Source organism: Acomys minous (genome assembly GCF_964271855.1).
Source record: "Acomys minous genome assembly, chromosome: 12".
NCBI lineage: Eukaryota > Metazoa > Chordata > Mammalia > Rodentia > Muridae > Acomys > Acomys minous.
The window spans coordinates 54,370,615-54,394,502 of NC_140493.1; the positions used below are offsets into that span (position 1 = coordinate 54,370,615).

The following is a 23,888-nucleotide window of genomic DNA, read 5'->3' on the forward strand; positions in this document are numbered from 1 at the left end:
TCAGAAGTAAATCCTCACCCTGTGACTGGTGGGGAGGAAGTCAGAGGGAGAAAAGGCAGTGGGACAGTATGCAGGCACTAGGTTCTTTATGGCACACATAAATGTTTCATAATGCTGAATGTGCAGCTAGTAGGTTTGTATATATAAAGGTATGTCTTTGAGCTAACAGATGGGTGGTGGAAACAAGCTTCACATGGGCAGACATAGCTCACAGGACAGCAGGCTTCTGTGCATGGCTCATGAGCTAAGCAATGAAAATACTTGTAACATGGAAGATCAGACTAAACACTGGAGACAATTTACTGCTACAAAGAATTATTTAAATGGTTGAAAGTGGCTGATAATGAAGACAGTTGGCAAGCTTTTCCACAGCCCCCACTCACATCCCCCTAGCTCACAGAGCCGTGCACATGCTGCTGGAGGCAGGGTGCTGCCTACGCACTGCACCAAGCCAAAGCCAAGGACCGCAGTAAGGAGGTGACTGCATAGGAGAACCGCAATCATTTTACTTCTAGAGATAGTTTAGATTTTTCCTTCCCCCCAAAACTAAACAGATCCCAGTGATAACAATGTCTTTCACTGACATTTTTGTGATCCTAAATATATGTTATGTAACTCACAATTAGAAGTTTTAATAAACACAACATTTAAAAATGTTAATTCTAATGTTTATCCCCTATCACCTTTAAAGAATTTTATGGATTAAAAATGTCTACATCAAACAAAAATTTCACAGAGTTGTCACAAATTTTAAAGAATGACGTGATTTAAATAAGACTTATTATTAGAACAAGTTGGAAGAATAAAAATCCAAACAGCCCACTGCCATGTAGAACAGAACCCATCATGACACTATGAAACACTCCAAGTAACTTGTTTCCGCAAGCTATATGTTTTCCATATCTCTGCTCACCAATGAGAGCTCCTAGCTGACAAGTGAGCACTACAACACATTAGTTACGGTACAACAAAAGAAACTGGAATTTCTATATATGAGTTTAATAAATCACGGTTTATTTAATAAAGTGCGGGGGTGAAATGAGGACTGATATACAATCAATAGGTCTTAAATCTTTCTTCCCCGGACTACCTCCATCTTCCTGCTTATTAGCAGTACAAGGCAAGCTGAGGTTTATTTTAACACATTCTTTATAACGCCCTCTCCAGAGAAAATTAGAATACAAATAGCAGTAGGCATTTAGTAAATACATCACAGGCCCAAGAAGTTCAACTGTCCAGTTCTGAAGTCTAATGCCAAGGAGCTCTGAAGCCTTAAGACTGAGTGATCTGCAGTGTTTCCAACATGTCTTCAACTGCCTTGAGAGAGTATTTGGTTTCCTTCTTACTTCGACCTGCAAACTAATTAAAAAGAAAAAGCAGTTCAATTAGGCTCAATTTCATCAAAAAGTTTAAACATCACACCTCATCTTCATATTGCTAGTAAAACTATTATTGTATTATTTGTGTGAAATCACATGTGCTTTTCAATATGAGCAAACTCTGAGTTGTGTGGATATTTGTCTTAGGGTTTCATCTGCAATTGAAGTGTACAAATACTTCGCTACATACTCGGGCAGTTTAACCTGATTTTAATTAATATGATAACTTACAAAAGCTTGGGCTGGACTTTAAAACTACCCTAGGTTCAGACTCCCAAACACTTATGAAGTAGTGCATAACTTAGATGAAGATTAACCCGATACATAGAAGAATATACTTGATATCTACTTGTCTGCCAACACATGCTTGGAATTTCAAGCAAGGTGCAATATAAATTAAAGTGCTTTAAACATTTAAAAGTAAAAATGTACATACATTGACATTATTTATAATAGCTTCCATATTTAACATTTCGGATTTGTTAGTTAGCTGGATGATTCACAACTTGTCTATTAAGTTCTAATTTAATTTATAAAACTACCTGGGATTAGACTTTATAATGAAAAACCAAAAATAGTACATCAAGTCCCAGGTTTGTGTATAACAACGCAAATTGGTAGCATATTAAATTCAAAACTCGTACACTTCATCACTGGGCAATCAGTGCTGAATACCCCATGCTGATTTCAAAATGAGTTTTCTAACTGTGCTGACAATCACCAGCATTTGCATCAGGTCTGGTTTAACACAGCAGACTTATCAGTTAAGTCAGTGTTCCTGTGAGGGTGGGGGTACGTCTATTTTATCTGTAGTTCTTACTTTCCCATGGTCTATGTATTGATTAAAATGTGGTATTAGCAGCATCTCATATTTCTAGTTAAGACATTTTCCAGCAACTGTCTTTTGACAGTAAGTGCTTACTAAGTACTTGATTTACTATGTGTTTCTTCTGTAATTACTGATTTGGCAAATTACTCATGACCTGTGCAGAAGATGAAATGAGAGCTCAGGTAAGAGGAGCACAGGCCTCATGACTGGTACCCTCCTCTAACCTGACCACACTCAGCATGGTAATTCCTACAGCATTAGGACTATCTGACTATCTGACAGGAGACAACACAAGATCACCTTAGAGACAGAGTGGAACGAAAGGCACCTGGCCTTTCATAAGGCATCACAGCCTAAGTTATGGAAATGTTCAAAATAACAGTCACGTTTATAAATTATGGCAATAACATCATATTTAAACCTTTTTGAAAATGATTTCTCTTGACAAAGATTACAGGAAAGGCATGCTTCTCAGTCTATCATCCAGTTAATAAATTTACCTTTGTGGGATTTACAAAAACACAAAGGGTTTCCTTTTACCTCTGTTTACTCAGTACAAGCAGCAATGGCTCTTATCAAATAATTTACAGATTAATTTTGAGGAAAACCTTTGATGGGTTGGGAGCAAAGGTATAAAATAGGATGCCAAACACTAATAATTATTCTAATTTCTCAAGTGCAAAGTAAAAATAAAAATTTTTTAAAGCATTAAAATCTATTTTTAAATATAGGATTTTAAAAATGTATATGTAAATATACTTTCAGAAGTAAAAGTATGATTTTTCAAAATTAGCTAATAAAAATATACACCTAGCCTAGTGTTGCCATTACTAACAACCACTACAATTTGAGATAAACCTGTCAGAACACATTTAAAAAGTTGAAAATATAAATCTATCATTTCAAATTCTGTGGGACATGCAATTATTTCTGTCTATCCGAGAATTATATGCCAGTTGAACTGATTAGACTAGACTCTTATTTTCCTTCAAATTAAGATTCAGTTTTCCATTTCCAAAGAACAGTTATAGACTCACTTCTACAGTCATAATAACATACAGATCACTGACAGGCAAATTTAACAGTGTAAGAAAGAAGTGTTGATCTGGAAAATTGTCAGTAAGTTTACAATAAACTTTTCCTGAGCACTAAATCAATGACTGTTCTGCTCAACATGCTAGACCAATTACTTAATTAAAGAGAATGCAGTGGCCGCATTTTGTTTAAGGGGACGCAAAGAAAAATTGATGATAAAACCTCATTTTATTAAGTTTATAAATATTTTTAAAAACACCACAGTAAAGAGTATTTATTTTATGCTTTACAATGGATTATATGCTTAGATACAAGTTCCTAGATTTTGAAATGGATCTAAAAGATTTTTGTAGTTACAAAAATGGGAGTCTGGAAGTTGTACTTCTGATATCATTCACAGATACTTATTTATCCAAGTTTTACTTGCTTGAGTGAATTATTCCTGCCTATCTTATCGATCTTAAAACAGTTACAACAAAAGTTCTTTCTTTTCTCCAGAAAGAACACAAAAACAACCAACAATAAAAAATTTCACTCTCAAATTTACCAGTGTGACAGCCAGTAAGAGTGAGAAACTGAGGCAGCCATGGAGATGGAAGCTGTAACCCAGCACTTTGGAGGCTGAGTCAGGAGGACTGACACACAGTCAAGGCCACAACCTGCCTTTCCCCAGGCTGCATATAAAAATCCAGACCCTCCTACTTCCACAAAAAGAAAAGCAAATCACAACAAAACAACAGCTATGGTTACTATGGAATGTACAATGGCAAACGCAGAGGTTCAAGCACATAAGCAATTCTCTCAGAGCTCCTTCTATGGACCAGTGAGAATTCACAAAACTTTATAAAAACAAAGTGGATCTAGTAACATAATAAATGGGAGAAAGGAAAGGGAAGGAGGGAGGTCAGAGGAAGAAGGGAGAAAACGAATATTGAAGAAAGGGCAAATGTTACCAAGAACAGAGTTTATATGAACAATGGATCAAAACAGCAAAATGATGTCAATTAATGAAGTGGTTCTCACACAGGAGGAAAAACATATGCATCACAATATAATATATATATGAAATGATTAATGAATTTAAACACATTGAACTTCAGATTTTTTCAGTCATTTGAAAGAGAAAAATAAGCAGTTATAAATATGTGCCATTCATACATCCAAAAGGTGGACATCAAAAATTAAAATTCATATTAACAGCTAAGAAGACAGACTTTATTAAAGTATATAAGTAGATAAGAAATATATGAAGATGTTCAACCTCACTGCACATTACGGAAACGCAACATAAAACCATGAACTAACACTAAGCACACAGCAGAAGACCTGTTAGTAGGATGACGATTCTCTAAAGATGTGGATGGGAGTAAATAATAATTTAGAAAATTCTTCTCTAATAGACATACATGTATTATAAATCAGTGTTAACAAGTGTAAAAATGCACCAGATGCACACGTATATATAGACCAAAAAGTTACAGAAAGTTAGCTGTAGGCTTATTCTTAACAACTATATAAGAGACTCTAGCACACAAATGAATAGACTTCAAACATATGTAATCTCAAACCTAGCACTGAGAAAAATAAAAAAGGAAAAATGAATATGGCATGATTCCATAACCTGTCCTGAAAAGGACAGAAGAATGAAAACTCGGAGGACCTACCAGAACATAATGCTACTTCTTACTCACCTAATACATGGACTGCGTATTGTTTACTGAATGCCTATTTATAACTGCAGTTCTTGTTTCCACATATGGAATAATTTAATAATAGCTGATTTTAAAAATGTATTCATGCTATGTCAAAAGATCAGTTTCTAAGTAGCTTGTTGTTTCTAATAAAATCTAACATAATCATACATTATACATACTATTAGTTGGTGTTGTTATACTGGTGCTTTCTTTAAAACACACACATGCACACACCACAGATCTGGTGTGCCAGATCCATTTGAAGAAACACAGACTAGCTATTTATGAGCATTTTGAGTCTTAATATGCTAAAAGAACTAAGATTTTCTGTAGTATATAATATACATAAATCAAAGTTATTTTCAATGATATAATTAGGGGCACAGAATTTTTTTAATGGCCCCAATCTTATCCAACCAAGGAATGCTAAAGCAACATGAAAACCAAATGAACAGAAGGGAAAACCAGCCCTCAAATGACATATTTCAAGAAACCTGATCATAAGCAAGTTTCTAAACATTCCAAGGTGATCATGTGGCCAATGGCAGCAGGACTGCAAGAGAGAACCAGCTCAAGTTGGAGCAAGAGGAGGAGAGAATACATGACTCCTTATAGTAACTCAAAAACAACAACAACAACAAAATATGAACAAATATTAATCCCCCGAAGACACAGACCTGAGCTGAAGAATCTACAAATAGCCTAAAGTTTACCTCCAAAGAGGCTCATCTGAAAGCTTTATGCACCAACTATGTAAGACCTCAAACATGCAGCCTGTTTCCTGACGCAGAAATGCGTCAAAGCATGAAGAAAACCACTAAAATCCCAAATCAAACTAAATAGGACAGAAATGTTGACCAACAGGAAAAAATGGTCCGAGGCTAAGGAGGGACTAACAGCAGAGGAAATGCAATGGTAGACATCGCAGAACATGTCCAGCTCAGAGCTCCACCTGAGAAGTCCAGGCCTACAGAGCAGGCAAGCCAGGTTAACGGGGACAAAGACCAGACACACAGAGCAGTACAAAGGAGTTCCTGCAACAAGAGAGGAAGGCACGGTGAAGACAGGAAAGTTACCCTACCATATCTCCCACGTCCAACCCACATACGCTTCCCAACAGCCCAGGACCTCATTCCAACGTGGAAAACAAGAAAAAGAACAAGACCAAACTCTATAGTGAATTATTAGGTTAAATACTAAAGACTGACAGAAAAAAGATCAAAAACGAGTATAAGGCAAGAAAAGAAACAGCAATGTCTAACTGCAGTCTTGCAAAAGGAAATAGTAATTCCAAGAGTATCTTTTCTCAAATAACAGAAGTAAATCCTATAAACAACCGTTCTTTGCATTTAGAAATATTGATACAAAACCAGACAAAAGATGTCACATATTATTAAATATAAAGATAAAGAAAAATGTCCTTTGTACAACCAAGCAAAAGTGTAAATCACTTAGGAACATCAGGATGGCTTTAGGTTTCTGGACAACATTCTATCCAAAAGCCATTGGGAAAATATGGTTAAAACACCTAAGTAAATGTTAGCCAAACAGCAGATAAGCTGCCACACTGTCCTGTAAATATAAACGCTGTCAAAAATATACCAGTGGGTATTCTTCTCATGAACAAATTTACCATGAAAAAGTTCCCTGGGGGGCAGGGAGGGGAGAAGAATCTCCTAGAAAGGAGCCAAAAGAAACTAAGCAGCAAAGTTCAATATAAACTCTGATATACACACAGACAGTACAAGCCTTAGTATGTGGTCTGGTTAGTTTGCCATCAGGCCTTCCCTTAGCCTCTTTTTATTTGCTGAGATACCTTTCATCAACATGCATTCTCACATCCAAATTGCTTCTAAGATGCATCCTCTAGTTTAACTTCTAGCATTTAAAATTCCTTCATAGTTAACAGATGAGATTTATAAATTAAAGGTTAATTATGTCATTAAGCTAATAGACTGCTTTGTGAGGGAAAGGCCATAAAGGAAACATTTGTTACAGGGCCAAGGCATCAGAAAAACAACTTTTAATAACAAACATTTGGCTTTATAGTTTGCAGAGACCAAAATGACAAAGAAATATATCAAGTAATCTACATGAGAAAATTGCCAATACTAACCTGATAGGCTCTGTTTATTTGATTAGCAGCCCAACTAGCGTATTTGATGTTGTCTTTTTTCATTTTTGCACTTGCTTTTGGATTAGAAGCGATATGACTTGCAGACTAAAAACAAAAAAGAAACATCAAAAACAAAACTCTCTCTTCTATTTAAGATAATAAAAACATGTAAAAGTCATACTGTAGGGAGTTGATAACAAGTTTTAAAATATTGAAGAAAAAATATCTAAAATTACTTAATTATGTATGTATATCAGCTTTTAAAGCTAAAATCTGTATCACTATGGAAACATAATTTATAAACCACAAGTATTTTACTTAGGTTATTGTTATTTCTTGCTATTGAAAAATATTTAATAATCTCCAATGTTGGAATTATCAAATATTAACAGAGAGATCTCAAAAACACTTTAGCACAACTTCCTATATTAATAGATGAAAATATTCAGCCCAAGAGAACTCATCAAACTTGAACAAAACAAGTTAATGGAAGTCTCTGAATCAAGATGTTTACCTCTAACCAACTGGTCTTTATGCTATACCAAGACCTTCCAAATTATATTCTACAGAACTCAATCACCACTACAATTTGATCTACCTTTAAAAGCAGGGTAGTTTAATAAGAGATTCTTAGTCCAATAGCTATAAAAAAACAACCCGTAAACATTGTAAATAAGAGGCCGATTGTAAAATGTGTGTTCCTATGTCAGGGAAGGGAGTGGCTGAACTTTGGTCTTACTAGAATCTGCCTATGAGACTTAAGAAAAACTAAGGCTTGCTTTACCCCTGCTCTCCTTCAGTCTCTGCCCTCTCCTCTCAGGCAGTGGGTCATCCTGTAGCAAATGTGAATTATTACGACATTTTGAGTATGAACTTCAGCAAATGTAGTGGCTGAAAGACTGAATAATCAAATTCTGGGACTGGAATCCAGCTAACCAAGAGGGCTGATGTTCAGCTTTGAGTAAATTAATTATGGTTGTATCTTAGTTGCACCGTTTGTGAATTTCAGGTAACAAACGGAGCATGGGTTTACATGGTTGATGTGAATACCTACTGATTTAAAACGAGAACCAGAACTCAGAGAGCAATGTCCAGCATAGAAGGAGTTCCATATAAGCCAGCAACTGTTAGTAGTATCTGTCACGGAGCTTTAAAGATGGTTTGATTTATTAGCTCCTGCTAATAATGGTGCATCTCCAAGCCACTGAAATTGTTTCTAGTAGAATCAAAGAAAACTTTCTTCACATTTTTTAAAGACTACTTTCTTTCCTAAAAAAAATTATTTGTTTGTTTCTTCTTCTTATGCCTGTATTTTTAATCAGTTTTCTTTCACTGGCTTCAAGAAGAAGACATTCATCAAAGAGTCCACTAAAAAAAGACTAGTAAGGTAGACGTGGTGGTGCACACCTGTAATCCCAGCACTCGGGGAGGCAGAGGCAGGCAGATCTTTGTGAGTTCAAGGCCAGTCTGGTCTACAAAGCAAGTCCAGTACAACGAAGGCTACACAGAGAAACCCTATCTCAAAAAATAAAAACAGACAAACAGAAGACTAGTAAAATATTGACAACAGTAAATAGACACAGTAAAATTTTTTTAAGAGTATATGAATTTGAGAGGGAAAAGTGATGGGGAGGATCCGGAATGAGTTGGGAGGAAATATAAGGTGAATTTTATCAAAACATTCACATATTGAAATTCTCAAATAATAAATTTTCAAAAGCAAGGAAATTAAAGTAAATAACAATTTCAAAGAACTAAGGGACCTGTTAAAGTTTGTTTCCCTAGCCTTTCTGATGCAAACAGGTGCTTATTTCAAAACTATTCTAAAGCTCTACTAATTTTCCTGCTTCCCATAGCTCTTGTTAATTGATTCTCTAAGCTCTTTGTAGGGCATGCATAAGTGATAACTACATAATCTCACAAATAATTTTCAAACTGTTTTTCACACCTTTAAAAATGTTTAAATTTTGACATACTAGAGATTTATTTTCTAATACTTTTTGTTGACATAGCTTAAAATGTTCTATATGAAAGAAGTACAATAACATGGGGCACAAACCCAAGAATATCAAAACAAATCAACAATACATATTATACTTGGTGTCTAACACTGCTCATTTCAGATATGCCAAATACATCTCAAGCGAGGTGTCAATGGGAAAGGATGCACTAAAATTCACAATTAAAGCATGTTACACCTTCTTGTCATAACTACCTACACTCATCAAGAGAATATAAAGCAAGCAGGGACAGACTGGAAGGTCAGGTAAGTGCATTTTGAATGACAGACTCTGTAAAGTAACGTTGAACACACACATCAACTCACCATATAAAGCCCAAACAGAGCTCTCATGTTTCTGTTGTTGAGTTTTAGTGCCTGTGCAAAATACTTTCTTGAAAGCTCGAGGTTTTCAAGTCCACCTTGGGTGTATTTGACCTGTTAAAAGTTGCAGATTGCTGAAATCTGTTTATTTTACTACTTTGAAATGTAGCATGTTTCATCATACATAGGCACTATGTAATGAGAACAGATATTCTTTAAACAAATGCAACACGCAAAACGAAGTCACCTTAAGGTAGTTAATCCAAAACGTAAAACACACTCTCGCTGAGCTATTCTCTTCTGTGATCATCAAATCACTGAGTTATGATCAAAATGTTGTAACACTACAAAGTGTAGCACAATTTACACTTCAATAGCCTGTATGTTCTATTTCTTATATATAAACCTACACTTTGAACACAAGTTCCCTATTTTACCTGTGCACTTTAGTAATGAAAGCAATTGTCTTTTTATATTCTTTTATAATGAGGTGTTTGTAATCTTACAGCATTCAGTTATACTGCGATTCCTAATAGTGTGCAAATTAAACATATACTTCCTACATCTCATAAGTTTCCTAGAATACGTATTTAAAAGCAAGTATATTTATAAATGTCTCAGAAGCAATTAAATATTGATAACTGTGATGTAATTGATTCACAATTAGGAAAGAAAACAACATAAATAGTGTACTAAACCACACAGAATTTCAGTTTACCTAGGACTTTTCACTGAAAAGTTAGTATTTAAATTCAATATTTCAAGTTTTTAGCTTGAATTCCCTCACCACTTATTAAATAGGCTCGTGTAATGCGAAAACAGACTTAGTAACATAATGACAGGCAAAAGCAGCAAAGTCAACTTGTGCACTGTGCTGCTGCTGCTGCTGCTGCAAACACTTACCTCTGCGTACTGCTGACAGTACAAGTGGTTATGTGGATTCGTCATCATTAGTTCCTCTAAGCAAAAGGCTGCTTTTGCGTAGCTGCAAAATATTGATGTGTCATACTGATTTTAAGTCACAACTTTTTGTAAACACACCTTAAAATAATTTTAAACCCTTAGTGACATCAGATAATTTATTTTTAAAACTATTTAAACAGAATTAAAGCATTTACTGAATCAAAATATGAATAACATCAAAACTTTTATTGAAATGAATAAGCAGATCTATGTTTAAGTCCCAACATAATCCTTAGAGCTATGTGCTCATCCTCTCCACTTCTCCACTTATGGAGAATCCTAAATACTTAGATATTGCCACATTTACCCAGGGAGGCAGTGAGTACTCAAGAGACCAAGGTAAGGAAGGTTATTTTTAGTATTTGTTATCAGCGTGTGACTATTAACACTTGGTATCTTTCTTGAAATATATACAGTCTAAATTCACACCTTCATATAGAATAATATATAAATTTTGTAAGTGCTCATTACGCCATTCTGCACGACTCAAAATATTTATGTGTACTAACCCATTTTATCTTATCAAAAGTTAATGTTATGATTCCCTAGCAGAGAGCAGGAGCCCGGAGGGGTCAGCTCTAAGGCACGCTGCACCACTGCAGAGCGCCTACCTGTCTTGTCTCACACAGCTCCACACACAACAAAAACTATGACAGCTTAGGAATGAAATTGCCAGTGGGTATAGCAGTCAAACACAAACATACAAAAGAATCAGCTTCATCCTGAAAACTCCCAAAAATTGTATTTTAGATTTCTGGATGGTCTTACATATATATTCCCATCCAACCAAGCTTTTCAACACTTATTTTTACACCTAAAATTTACCATTTGTTCTTCCAAAGTATCCATTCAATAAGTAGCTAAACAAATGACTAAATGCAAACCTAAAACAAAACCTAAAACATCTATTTATCTAAAAGATAAGGAGAAAGCAATCTTTATCTTATTCAATAGCTAAAAGTGTTCCTTTATCTAAGATGCCATCAAAAATTCAAATTAAGGTTAAGATAAATTGCCCTTAGAAGATTGAAATGGGTTTGTGGTCAAACACTTAAATGGGTTCGACCGAACTCTGGAGGTGATGCAGCATAAAATAAAATAAGGCAGGGAACACTGAAGTTAGGAGGGTAGACTTATAAGGAAATTTGTCATGGCTTTATGTTTTATTGAAGTTTCTAAGTTTTCTGCATTAGGTATTTCTTTACTTTTAACAAAAAAGATTTCCTTAATAATATGAAAATTTTTAAATGTTTTTTTAAGTTACAGAAGTATTCAAAAAAGTACAAAGAAATTGTAATTGATTGCCCTTTGTTTAAAAAAATCTAATCTAAAAGTCATTGTAAGGTCTGCTGAAATCTAGTGTTCTACTGAATTATATGTGGTCTCACATGTCTGAGAGGATCCTAAACATGAATAAGCCTATATACACTTATTCTGAACATAATTCAGTAAACAAATTCTTTACTCTAAGAAGAGACTCTGGTAGAACCTGACAGAATGGAAGAACGGCTCTCGAATGTACTGCGCATTTCATTGTGTGACAGCTTTTATTCTAGATACTGCTTTCATGTACAGGATCCCCACAGTCCTTGGTATAGACTTTAAAGATATGGACTTGGGCAAAGGCAACATACAAACTTCTTCATTCTATCTTATTTCTGGTGTCACCTGTATACAGTAGCAGAACAACATTAACTATCCACACCAACAAAACATATGCATGGGAATCTAAGTCTGTATTTCAAAAAGAAGGAAAGACACAACGTGATTGATATACTTCAGACTTAGAGCTAAGAGGGAAAAGACGTAAGCTGTCCTACTCTATAAGGAGGCTGGTGCTAATGCTATGCTGTCTGCAAACCTCCACTAGGACTCTGCACTAATCCTTTCACACTGGGATTTCCTCTTGTCACTACAGCAATAAAAACAGCTAACAAAAACATTAAATATCCAATAACCAAGGCCCTACAGCATCCAGCATTCTTGATTACACTTCATCTTTAACCCAGGCAACAGAACACTCCTGCTCTGGAAGAACTGATTCTCTTAGTACCCAGGCTAATAAATGCATACAACTGACTGCATTTTTAAACAGCAGGGAGCATAATACTCTTTGTGTATGAGAACAATTTGAACTAAAAAATTCACAATTTTGATTCCCCAAAAGTAATAGCTTTGCAAAAGGTCATTCGGATTCTAAAGGACCCCATTTCTATTTGAAAGAAAAACTTATTTTCTGAACAAAAATAAGTTAGTAAGACCAGATGACCCAGTTAAAAACTATTCACATATTATAACTAGCAATTTTATTATTTTTCATTTATTTGCTCACTTAATTAGGTTTTCATCTAAAACAAGGAACTGATTTCTTTTCAATCTTCTAGAAACAAGGCTACTACACTTTACAATTTCATTCTTAAAATTCTGTGTTTCTAACCACTTACTCGTGTTCATTGATATAAAGTTCTGCAAGTTCATGCCAGGCTTCTTGGTCTCCAACAAACCTGACAGGAGGCAAAAGGAAAAAGAGCGTGTGTAAATGTTCTATAAATGAACACACTAGAAAATCAAATGCAAATTCCATTTTAATTAAAAAAGATTTCTCAGAATAACAAGACCCAATCCTCTTGTGAAACACTCACTGTTCCAGATACTCATTGAGCTCCCGGATGGCCTCCACATTTCTCCCCTGGGCTTTCCGAATGGCAATCTTACGCTTTCTGGCAGCCTGTGGGTTGGCATTAATAAAGGATTAGGTCCTCACGATTCCCTGGGCTTTGTAAAGAAGGTAATTTGACTGTGCAAATTATTATCTCAATGCCAATGAAGCTCCATTGTCGAAGAACTGCTTTAGGGAGAGTTTATAAACATTCCCCACGGCATCCCACTGGGGAACTCAGACATTCCTCCAGCAATCACATATGCTTTACTTTTGATGCGTGCAAAAATGTATGCATCATTTCATCCAAATAAATAACCATCCAGAGTCCTGTAATTACAAGCCAGCAGGGAATCTTAATCTCCACCCAACCTAATGTTCTTTACTCTGCCTCATTCCTAGGATTGGTATCTTAAGAGGCAGTGGAGATTAGGGGGAAAAGAAAAATCACACAACTGACACTTGAATGTCATTATACAAATCTGGTGTCTGACAACTTTTTCACAATTTTAAGAGAAAAGCAAATTAGTTATGAACCTTTGAAAAAATAAAACAGATGTTGGTAAAAAATATTTTATAATAAAATGATTTAAAACTTATAAAGTAATAAAATGATAAATGTTGAAAATAATGTTATAATTTATGCATTCTTCAAATAACTATTAGATAACTGCTGTTTGCCAGAGACTGTGCCAGACAAGGAAATGATAAAGATAAAAACGAAATAAATAATTTTTATCAGAAATCTCATAAGACATATGCATTTAGTACATTTTTAATGTAGTAAGAGCAATGACAGAGATATCTCAGATGTCATGAGAGGGTATCCCAATAAACTGTTGCATGATGGATGAGTTTAGCAGCAGAGAGGATTCTAGATATAGATGACAGCCAAAGCAAAGCACGCCAGGCAGCCACGGCGGGACACTGCACCCTAGCAGAAACAAATAAGCTAAGGTAGAAGAAAGAGCACCATTATATGACTCGAGGTCAAGACCACAGTAAGCTGCCAGGAGTAGGCAGCACCATGAACAGGACCACATGTGCACTGCCTCTAACTCTGTCAAATTCAAATATAGGACAAACAAAATAAAATATGACTAGGGCCAAGTGGACTCTATTACTATGAACATGATGTATTGCCTTATGGAATATATTCTCCACAAGAAACAAGCAGAGAGGGAAGATGAATGAAGCCTCTTTAACAGAGCTGGGACTGGGGCTCATTGGTTTGGCTCTGAAAATGAAAAATTAGAATATAATGATGCTAAGCTAACATTCTTTAGTAATTACATATTTAAATATATATATTTTAAAAACACCTTGACTATTCAGCTCATGGTAAAGGCCGAGCACACAAAGCCACATAGTAGGTACACTCAATTGTTCAGCTTTTTTTTGTTTTTAAAGACAAGAGTCTCGTTCTCTAGCTCAGGCTAGCACTGAATTCATCATCCTGTCTCAGTCTTCCAAGTCCTGGCATTATAAGATTATACTATCAAGACTGGATAAGAAACTTTAAATAAGATATCCAGCATTATTTGAAACACAGCTAAATTGGAAATAAAATTCAGTCTATTTTTTCACAACACTATTCTTCCCATATGCAGAGCAAAAAGTCTAGATTTTGAATTAAAAAGACAGGCTGATTCTCACCTGTGACTTATCAACTTTCTAACCTGTTTCAAACCTTGCTCCCTCCCCTTTCCTCCAGCTGCCAGCACAGAGCGACTAGCAGAGTACACACATGCACAGAGGGCGACGGACACTGTCCCTGAGCCTCTGCCTATGAGAAACTTCTAAGCCTTACCACAGCCTCTGGCATAGATTTGCTTTGCTCATTTACACCTTGACCCAAAATCCTTCCAGAATCAGTACAAAGAAAGTATGATACCATTACACAAATACACTGAAAACTTGTTGAAAATTATAACTAGAGTCAAACTACAAACTAGATAATCAAAGAAGCAATTAGAATAGCCCTTGATACACCTAGATTATAGTAACGGGATTGTGTGAATGAGTTCATGAACGGTGTAATGAAAACACCTAACGATGCTGTAACTTGTTTTCTCAGTTATTTGACTACACAACCACTCATTCTTCTACTGTTAAGAACACTGACATCTTTTGCCATGTGCAGAACAGTTTGTAAGGTTCTACTCTATATTAATCCAAGGAGAACTAATTTTAATATTTTTTAAATTATTGTTATTGGGATTATATTATACAACACACACACACACACACACACACACACACACACACACACACACCTTTTCCTCCCTCCAAACCATCCCATGGGTAAGCACTAAGTTGGTGCTTCATGTCTGATCAAAATGGAGTAGACACTACAAAATGTACTTTCCTGCCTGAAAACAACTAAAGACCTGGACTGACTAACTACATTGACTAAGTATGTTTGAAGAGCAGAAGGGGTCAGGTGATAAAGCCCTGATCCCTGAGGAGTAGAACAGGCAGGCGAGTGCTACATTTATTCTCCTGCCTATCTTGAGAGAAATTTTTAAGGCTGCTGAGTATAAATGGAAAAACCAGAGTGAGACCAGAGGAATGCTTGAGTTCAAGGGAAGAAGCTAAATTTCTGGGAAGACCAAACGTGGTAGAGCACATGAGGTGCAGTCCTGCACAGGAGAGCACAGAAGAAGGGGGCACGGCTGCAGCACTCCAGGAAGCACTCAGTTTTGCACTGATTAGTGACATCAGGGAGGAAATGATCCACTGCCAGGCAGAGAACCGAAAGGAAGGTTTAGGGCAGTCAGTAGAGGAGTACTCAAGCAGACTAAATATTAATCTAAAATGTCCATCAACTGTCATTTTGTACTTCTTGTTCATACCATTTTTTTTAATCCAGTAATATATAACAATACTCTGAATTTTTGTAAAATTTTTATTTGGATAAATCTTGGCAAGAGTCAATTGAAGTCTTAAAATGTGTTATATATCTTGAGTGATTTGAATATCTGGATTTAAATTTCTATTACTAAAAACCCTGTCATTTGCTTTAAGTTTTAAGTAGAGAGTATACACTGTATCATATGGAAAATATTCAGCTAATTGTACTAAGGACAGTAACTGAAGCCCACAAGTCAGGGTGCTCATTCACACTGACCAGGGCTGGACACTGAGAGGCTGCAGATACGCAGGGAAGACAGAAAGCAGCTGCCTTACACATTTTACAACGGGAAAGAATCTGAAAAAATGGGCAGTGATAATTAAGTCTCTTCACTTTATATAAACAAATGCCAGTCTCAGCTTACACAGCAGCAAGGCTGCAGGCTCCTGTGCACTCGCCCGCTGCTTTCCTGCAGTTTCTTCTTCTCTGGACACTTACCACTCAGCCATCCATTACAGTTCACAAACTCTAACTCAGAGTCAAGCAATATATCTTCAGAGAGCCACAAAGATGCCGTGGTTTTGAATAACTACCAAGCAACCAGGATATGGTTCAAAAAAGGTTTCCCTTGCCCTTTGACGGTTACTCAGAACATATAAAAATGTAGGTGAAAAAAAAAAGTTTTATTTTTTCTATCATGACTTCACTAGTAGAAAATTCACTACAAACTATGTTCAGGGACACAGAGGAACAGAAGCAAGTTGTTTACCTTCCTGTGCACTCTGGAGAAGCAACTACAGTCTAGCTGAACGACATCTGCAGAATGAAATTTTGTATGGAGGATAAAATGGAATCTAAACTCTATTCACTGCACAGCTTATTTGATCCAACTCCCAGAGTCTGTGACTTGCTAACTGCACGATGACACTGGCTAGGTTTCTTCTCCATGATCTGGTTCTCTCATAATTATAGTTATGTGCGACCAAATTGTGGGATAACAGTAACAATTATCAGATGACACACGTGATCAGCTCCATGAGGACTCACAGTAAATATTCTAAAACACTACATTTCGTCATCCTTGGCCTCGTCAACTCTATTATCCATCCTCCTGTCATCTGAGTTCACTTATCACACCTTTGTCTGGCAGAAAGTTGTGGCTTTACTCTAAGTTGGTGATAGAGCAGAAAATATAACATAAACTATTCTTCTACATATATATGCCTTACATCAGAATTAACAAAGCCAAAACACATTAAATAAGTAACACTTTCTTTCAGTCAATTCCAGCACCTCAGTTTTTGTCTTCACAGAGGTTAGAATCTTAGCGGCTGGAATGAGGGCTCAGTACTTAAGTGTAATAGCTGCTTTTCAAGAGGAATTGAGTTAAGTTTCCAGCATCCACATCTGGGGGCTCACAGTCACATGTAACTGCTGCTACAGTGATCTGATGCCTCTGGCCTCTGCAGATTCCTGCAGTTAAGTACACACACACACACACACACACACACACTCACACATACAAACACGGGGGGTGGGGGGGAGAGAGGGAGAAGGGAGAGAGACTGAATTTCACTTAAAAATTAAAAATGAACTTTTAACAAAAGATTATAATTTCAGCCTGCACTAATTCTAATAATTTATCCCTTAATCTAAATCAATATTCTGAATTAACAATCTGGATACATTATAAAATATAGAAATAGTTCTGAAACTATGTGCAACAATTGAAACTACTCTATTAAAAAAAAACAACACATCACAAACTATTTAGTGCTTATAAAAGAATAAACTGCCCAACAACACCTATACCTGATTCTATTTTCTTCTAAAACAAACAAACAAATAAATAAGGTTCAAAACCTGGTTCAGAGAATTGACTCTTCTGGGCTAACTCTGTTTAGCAAATATAATATACATACTTTGGCATCATCAATAGCACATACAGGATATTCTAATTTTTATAGAAACAGTAAAGGGGGAAATGGACACCAGAAAGCCAGACTTGGAAATGAATAAAATTTGAACAGAATTGTTCCTGTAAGATTTTTCCAATTCACACTACATAGAAGCTATGTATAGATACAGTTTTACATGTCTGCATTCCCTAAACATGGGAGGCTGATTCAGGAAGATTGAATGTCCACGGGCACCCATGGGATACAAAGTGACCTCTAGGTCAGCCTGTGTTACTGTACTGGCTAGTTCTGTGCCAACTTGACACAAGCAAGAGTCATCAGAGAGGAGAGAGCCTCAGGTGAGAAAGTGCCCCATAAGATCTGGCTGTAGGCAAGCCTATAGGGCAGTTTCTTAGTTAGTGATTGATGAGGAGGGCCCAGCTGACGGCGGGTGGGACCACTCCAGGGCTGGTGGCCCTACGTTCTACAAGAAAAAAGGCTGAAGGAGTCACGAGGATCAGGACAGTAGGTAGCAGTCCTTCATGAGCTCTGCATCACCGCCTGCCTCTAGGTTCCTCCTTTACTTGAGTCCTATCCTGACTCCCTTCAATGATCAATAGTAACAAGAAAGTGTAAGCCAAATACTTGCTTCCCAAGTTACTTTTAGTCACGGTGTTTCATCACAGCAATGGTAACTCTAACAGTTACACAGAGACCCTGCCTAATACAAACAAACAACAGACACACACACTCACACTGCTTTACATTTTAAGATCATGAATAAATCTTCAACAAATTAGTTACGTATCTCCTAAAAACTTACACATAATTAGGCTAAGTAGCAAGTTTTGTGGAAAGACTAGAGACAGGAGACATCTTTTCAAAATAGATGTAGGCAAGGTAAAATTTGGGTTGAAGTTTTTGTGGGTGGGTGGGTGCTCCCCTCCCTCCACTAGGAGTCCTGTCTGGTAAGAGGGTGTCCTCTTCAGTCTCCATGGCCCCAGCTTCTAGGAGTCTCAGCTAGAGTCACCCCATATCACCCCAGGAGCCTCTCCTGTTGTAGGTCTCCAGCTAGTCACAGCAATGCCCCACCCAGGGTTTCTCTTCTCTCTGCAGACCCTCTGTCTTCCTGTCAAGATGGGCAGGGATAAAGACAGAGCAGAGATTGAGAGAATGTCCTACCAATGCTTGGCTCAACCTAAGACATATGGAGAGTCAACCCCTGACACTATTAACAATATCCTGCTATGCTTGCAGACATGAACCTAGAACAGCTGTCCTCTGAGAGGCTCCACCCAGTAGCGGATCCAAGCAGATGCTGAGATTCACAGCCACATATTGGACAAAGCATAAGGAATCTTGTGGAAAAGTGGGGAAAGAACAGCAGGGCCTGGAGGTGACAGGAGCTCTACAAGAAGACCAACAGAGCCAAGTAACCAGCGCCCAGAAGGCTTGCAGAGACTGAAACATCAACCAAGTACCACACATGGACTAGACTTAGGACCCCTATACAGATGTAGCTAACAGGCAGCTCAGGTTTCATGTGGGTCCCTTAGTAAGAGGAGCGAGGGCTGACTCTGACTCTTTTGCCTGCTTTTTGATCACTTCCCCTGCCTTATCAGGCCACAGGGGAAGAGGATGTGCTCAGTCCTGTTGAGACCTGATGTGCTGAGGTGGGTTGGTTGGAGGGGGGCTCCCCTGGGAGGAGAGGAGGGAGGGGGCTATGATTGGGATGTAAAGTGAATGAATGAATGAATGAATAAATAAATAAAATAGATTACTTACAGAGAAATAACTCTAGAAATAGATTAAAGAATTACCATATCCCACCCAGTAAAACACAATCTTTAATTCCCCAGTCTAAATTTCAGGATCCAAAAAGGAAAGAAGAGTTGCTTAGCAAAGGGAGAGGAGATGCAAGTTCCCCTGCCACAAGAAAGAGTGATCTCAAAGTATCCTCACAAAGGCACAGAGACACTTCTAGCTAGTTACAAAATAAAACTTAAAGTATTTACCACACACACACACAGAGAGAGAGAGAGAGAGAGAGAGAGAGAGAGAGAGAGAGGGAGGGAGAGAGAGAGAGACTCAGAGAGACTCAGAGAGACTCAGAGAGACTCAGAGAGACATATACCTGTATGTATCTTGTCTATGCACTGAAAAAAAAAAAATCAAGCATTTCTCCAGAAGCACACCAGAGTAACAGAGTATGCCTAAAGGAAGGAGGACTTAAGCTCAGGAGCACGACTTATTTTTTTCCCATGTATCATTTTCCTGTTTATAGTTTTTAATTTGAGTATCCAAATTTTTAAAACTATATATTGCAAAAATTTTTTAAATTAGATAAAAAGAAAGCATTCCTTTTCATCATTTTCTCAAAAGTACGAAAACTTCATTCTAATTATCATATTCTTCCATCCCTAAGGAGCCTTGTACTTTATAATGTGAAACCTTGCACCACCATTCACTTGGGATTTAATATCTTTCTCCAACTCACTGCCTTTGTTTCACTTAAGCTACATTCACCCTTTACTGACTCTGAGGGTCCAAACTCATATAGAAAGTCACAAAAGAATCAAAATTTAATAAACCGATTTCATGGTCCAAAAGATGTTTGTCACATAATGAAGTCTGAAAAACAAGACAAGGCTACACTATGTAATGCACCCTTCTGCCTGGCACCGAGCACAAACACTCAGTGTTTCTGCAGGAATAAGGAATGTGCGTGAGTGAGAAGGAGCATCTTTAAAACTGGACACATGGATCCATTTCTTCATTAAATGGAGAAGTAGAAGACAAAAGGGTCAGACGATCACTTTTAGACAATGCAGGACTTTCATCTTTGAGGCTATAGCTCAAATTTGCTTTATAAAAAGAAACAGTGATACTTTCACCACAGTAACCCAACTGTTCAATACTACGGTGAAGTCTTGTAGCAGACACGTTGGCTTTACATCCTCCTAGTATCCTGCTTCCTACGGGTAAAAGAGCAGAGCTGGGTTTATAGCTGAATCACAAAACAGCTCAGTGGCTCATGAGAAATACTCAAGAGACAGCTGTGGAAGAAAGGAAGCACTGGGTAGAGCTGATAAGATTTCATAGGCAGGAAAAATATATTTGAGAAACCTGAATCCAGTCATCACATTCAACATGTCTAACTAATGGGACCTACTTGCTGTCACCTCACCCATACGCCAAAAGAAATAAAGTGGATTTCTCTTTAGTCAGTCTTAAAAAACACAAAACTCCATAAAATATGAAAAGCAAGACAAAGATAAAGTCATACTAAATAATAAACTACCAACTCTTTCTTACATGTGGTCTTGGAGATGAAAACCAGGACCCGAAAAGCACTCCACCACTACATTGCACCCTCGGTTCTTGCCTTTAAGGGAAGTAATTTATTAAATATGTCCCCACTTAAACCAAAGCAGAAGTAAAATGTTTGAATCGAAGCAAACAAATTATTAGCTACTCATATTAATTTATGTGTGAAAAGCATAGGAAACTCAGAAATTCCTGAACCTAAGTTTACTTTTTTCGATATATGGCTAAGTACTCATATATAAGTAACTAAGTGCTCATATAAATACTGGAGCAATAGGAAAGTGGTACTTTATAGTTTATTTTATGTGTATGGGTGTTTTGTCTGCGAGTCACACAGGTCTGTGTATCATGTGCATCTCTGGTGCCTGCGAAGCCAGAAGAGGGCATCAGATCCCCTGAGACTGGATTTACAGATGGTTGTGAGCCACTATGTGGTGCTTGGAATTGAACCTGAGTTCTCTGGAAGAGCAACCAGTGCTCTTAACCGCTGAGATTCTCTGAGATTCTCTATAGCCCTAAGTGGTAACTTTTAAAGGTAACTTTTTCTAAAGCAAGTAAGTTATTAAGAAGTTAAGATTAAAAATTATTTAAAAACAATTTTTTAATCTCTGAATATTAATAGTATCCAGACAAATGGATATTATTCTTGTTTTTTATAAGCGATAGGCTTGTCATAATCTGAATGTTTCCCTCGGCTTCCTATATTCTCATAACTATCACACAGTAATGAAATATTTCCATTCAAATGCCTATAATAACAACAAACAAATAATAAACAAAAAGCAAAGCAAAACTCCTTACAAGTTTCTACAAGAAATTTCCCTAGGATAACACTAGAAATATACCTTATACATATCAAGTATTGTAATGTTTTTCCTTTTATAAAATAAAAAATTGATACTTGTTTAAAATCCCAAAAGTAGGGTCTAGAGACACATCTTAGCCATTAACAGTATTGGCTGTTCTTCCAGAGGACTCAGGCTCAATTCCCAGCACCACATGGTGGCTCACAACCATCTGTAACTCTAGTCCCAAGGAATATAATATTCTCTTCTGGCTTCCACAGGCACTGAACACAAGCTGCATACATTTACATGTGGGCAAAACAACCATACCCACAAAATAAAGCAGTTTTTGAAACACTTTTTTTAATTCTAAAAGTATTTCCTTTTGGTGTCACATGTGTACATGCAAATACAGAAAGGCATAAAGATGACTATTAGCTACAACTCCCCTGTAATTATCCATTTAGAGAAAGACTAAGACAAGCTATGGCGTCTACATCATAAGTTAAGCATTACCACAGTTTTGTTTTTGTTTTAAAAAGACAATTGGAGAATTTTAAAACAAATAATCATTTACATTTGCATTTACTTTTAATTCAAGTAGTAAACAGGATGAAGGCAAAGCCAAACTGGAACAGGTGCACTAATCCCAGGTAACAATCATTGAGAAGGCCGCTCACTGTTAACTAGGATGACTAAAAACATCTCTACACACTAAATAACCTGGTACTTCCTAAGCTTCATAACAGTATAGAAATTGCCGGGCGTGGTGGCGCATGCCTTTAATCCCAGCACTCAAGAGGCAGAGGCAGGAAGATCGCTGTGAGTTCGAGGCCAGCCTGGTCTACAAAGTGAGTCCAGGACAGCCAAGGCTACACAGAGAAACCCTGTCTCAAAAAACAAAACAACAACAACAACAAAAAAAAAAACAGTATAGAAATCAAGTTATGTCTCGTCCCAGACAATATACAAACTTACAGTGTTAGTTGGGTCTTCCTGCAAAATTCGATCATATAGTTGTGTAGCATCATCATATCTATTTAAAAAGAAAGATATATCAAGAACTATCACCTCAAATTAAAATGCCATAAATACAGCAAATTTGAAACAGGGTTTTACTTCATTCGTAATTGCTATGCAAGTTGTCCTATTTTCATTTGACAGTATATAAAAATACTTAGTCTATTTTTTAAGAAAATAAAATCACATTCTACAAAAGCCATTAATTTCATCTACATACAAAGGCAAAACCTAGAAAACAAGGCTAAAATAATGAATTGGGGTTTTTGTTTTGTTTTTGAGTTTTGAGATTGTGGCAATAAAGTCATAAACTGCAGCAGTGAACACATGAATACAGTGGATGAGAGAAACTGAAGGCTCTGTGGGGAAAGTAGACAAGGTGCAAAGCAGAGGAAAGATATAAACAAATGGAGCAGCACATATTTCTATGTTCCTAATGATCAGGAAAAGCTAGGACAGTCAAACAGCAAGAACCCCCGCACACCCCTGAGCACACAGGTACGGGCACTGGCTGGCATTCTCATTGTCTGTCACTTCGATGACACTGTCCTACCAACTCAAGCTGACCAGTCTAAAGGGAAGCTGTCTCCAGTTTGGCCCCACCAACACATCTCTCAAGAATCTATATTCAAATTGCTCCTTATTCAGTTTGATATCCGTGATGATATACCAAACTCAATTTCCCCACCAAAACCTCGTATTTATTTTTGTTTTGTTTTCTTAGATTAAAGACAACAGCATAAAAGGCAGAAAACCAAGTCATTTTTATCTTCTCCTTTTACTTCCAAAATGTTACTGGAAGTCCATTTTCTATCTCTGAACTCATTTTCCCATCCTCTATGTTCTGCTATAGTTTACAAAAGTAGTGCATGTAGATCAAAACTAATCAGTGGCATAGAAGGTTTTTACAGATAAATTCAAAGGCTGTCACTTTCCTTAAATAACCTAAAGTGGCTTTTTCATATCTTCAGTAGATACCCATTAATAGAGCATATTAGTGGCATAT

The 23,888-nt window shown here is 36.8% G+C and overlaps 1 protein-coding gene across 1 annotated transcript in view; it reads right to left on the bottom strand.

Moving 5' to 3' along the window:
- Positions 1-993: 993 nt before the first annotated feature.
- EMC2 (ER membrane protein complex subunit 2) overlaps positions 994-23,888 on the bottom strand; it is a 32,816-nt gene continuing 9,921 nt past the window's right edge. Inside the window, exons 5-11 of the mRNA XM_084749525.1 lie at positions 22,841-22,898; positions 12,982-13,067; positions 12,784-12,843; positions 10,280-10,361; positions 9,380-9,490; positions 7,054-7,158; positions 994-1,359 (exon numbers count right to left, since the gene is read on the bottom strand). Of these exons, the coding sequence (XP_084605651.1) occupies positions 1,273-1,359; positions 7,054-7,158; positions 9,380-9,490; positions 10,280-10,361; positions 12,784-12,843; positions 12,982-13,067; positions 22,841-22,898 (589 nt within the window). The 3' untranslated portion in view covers positions 994-1,272. The remainder of the gene's footprint in view (positions 1,360-7,053; positions 7,159-9,379; positions 9,491-10,279; positions 10,362-12,783; positions 12,844-12,981; positions 13,068-22,840; positions 22,899-23,888) is intronic.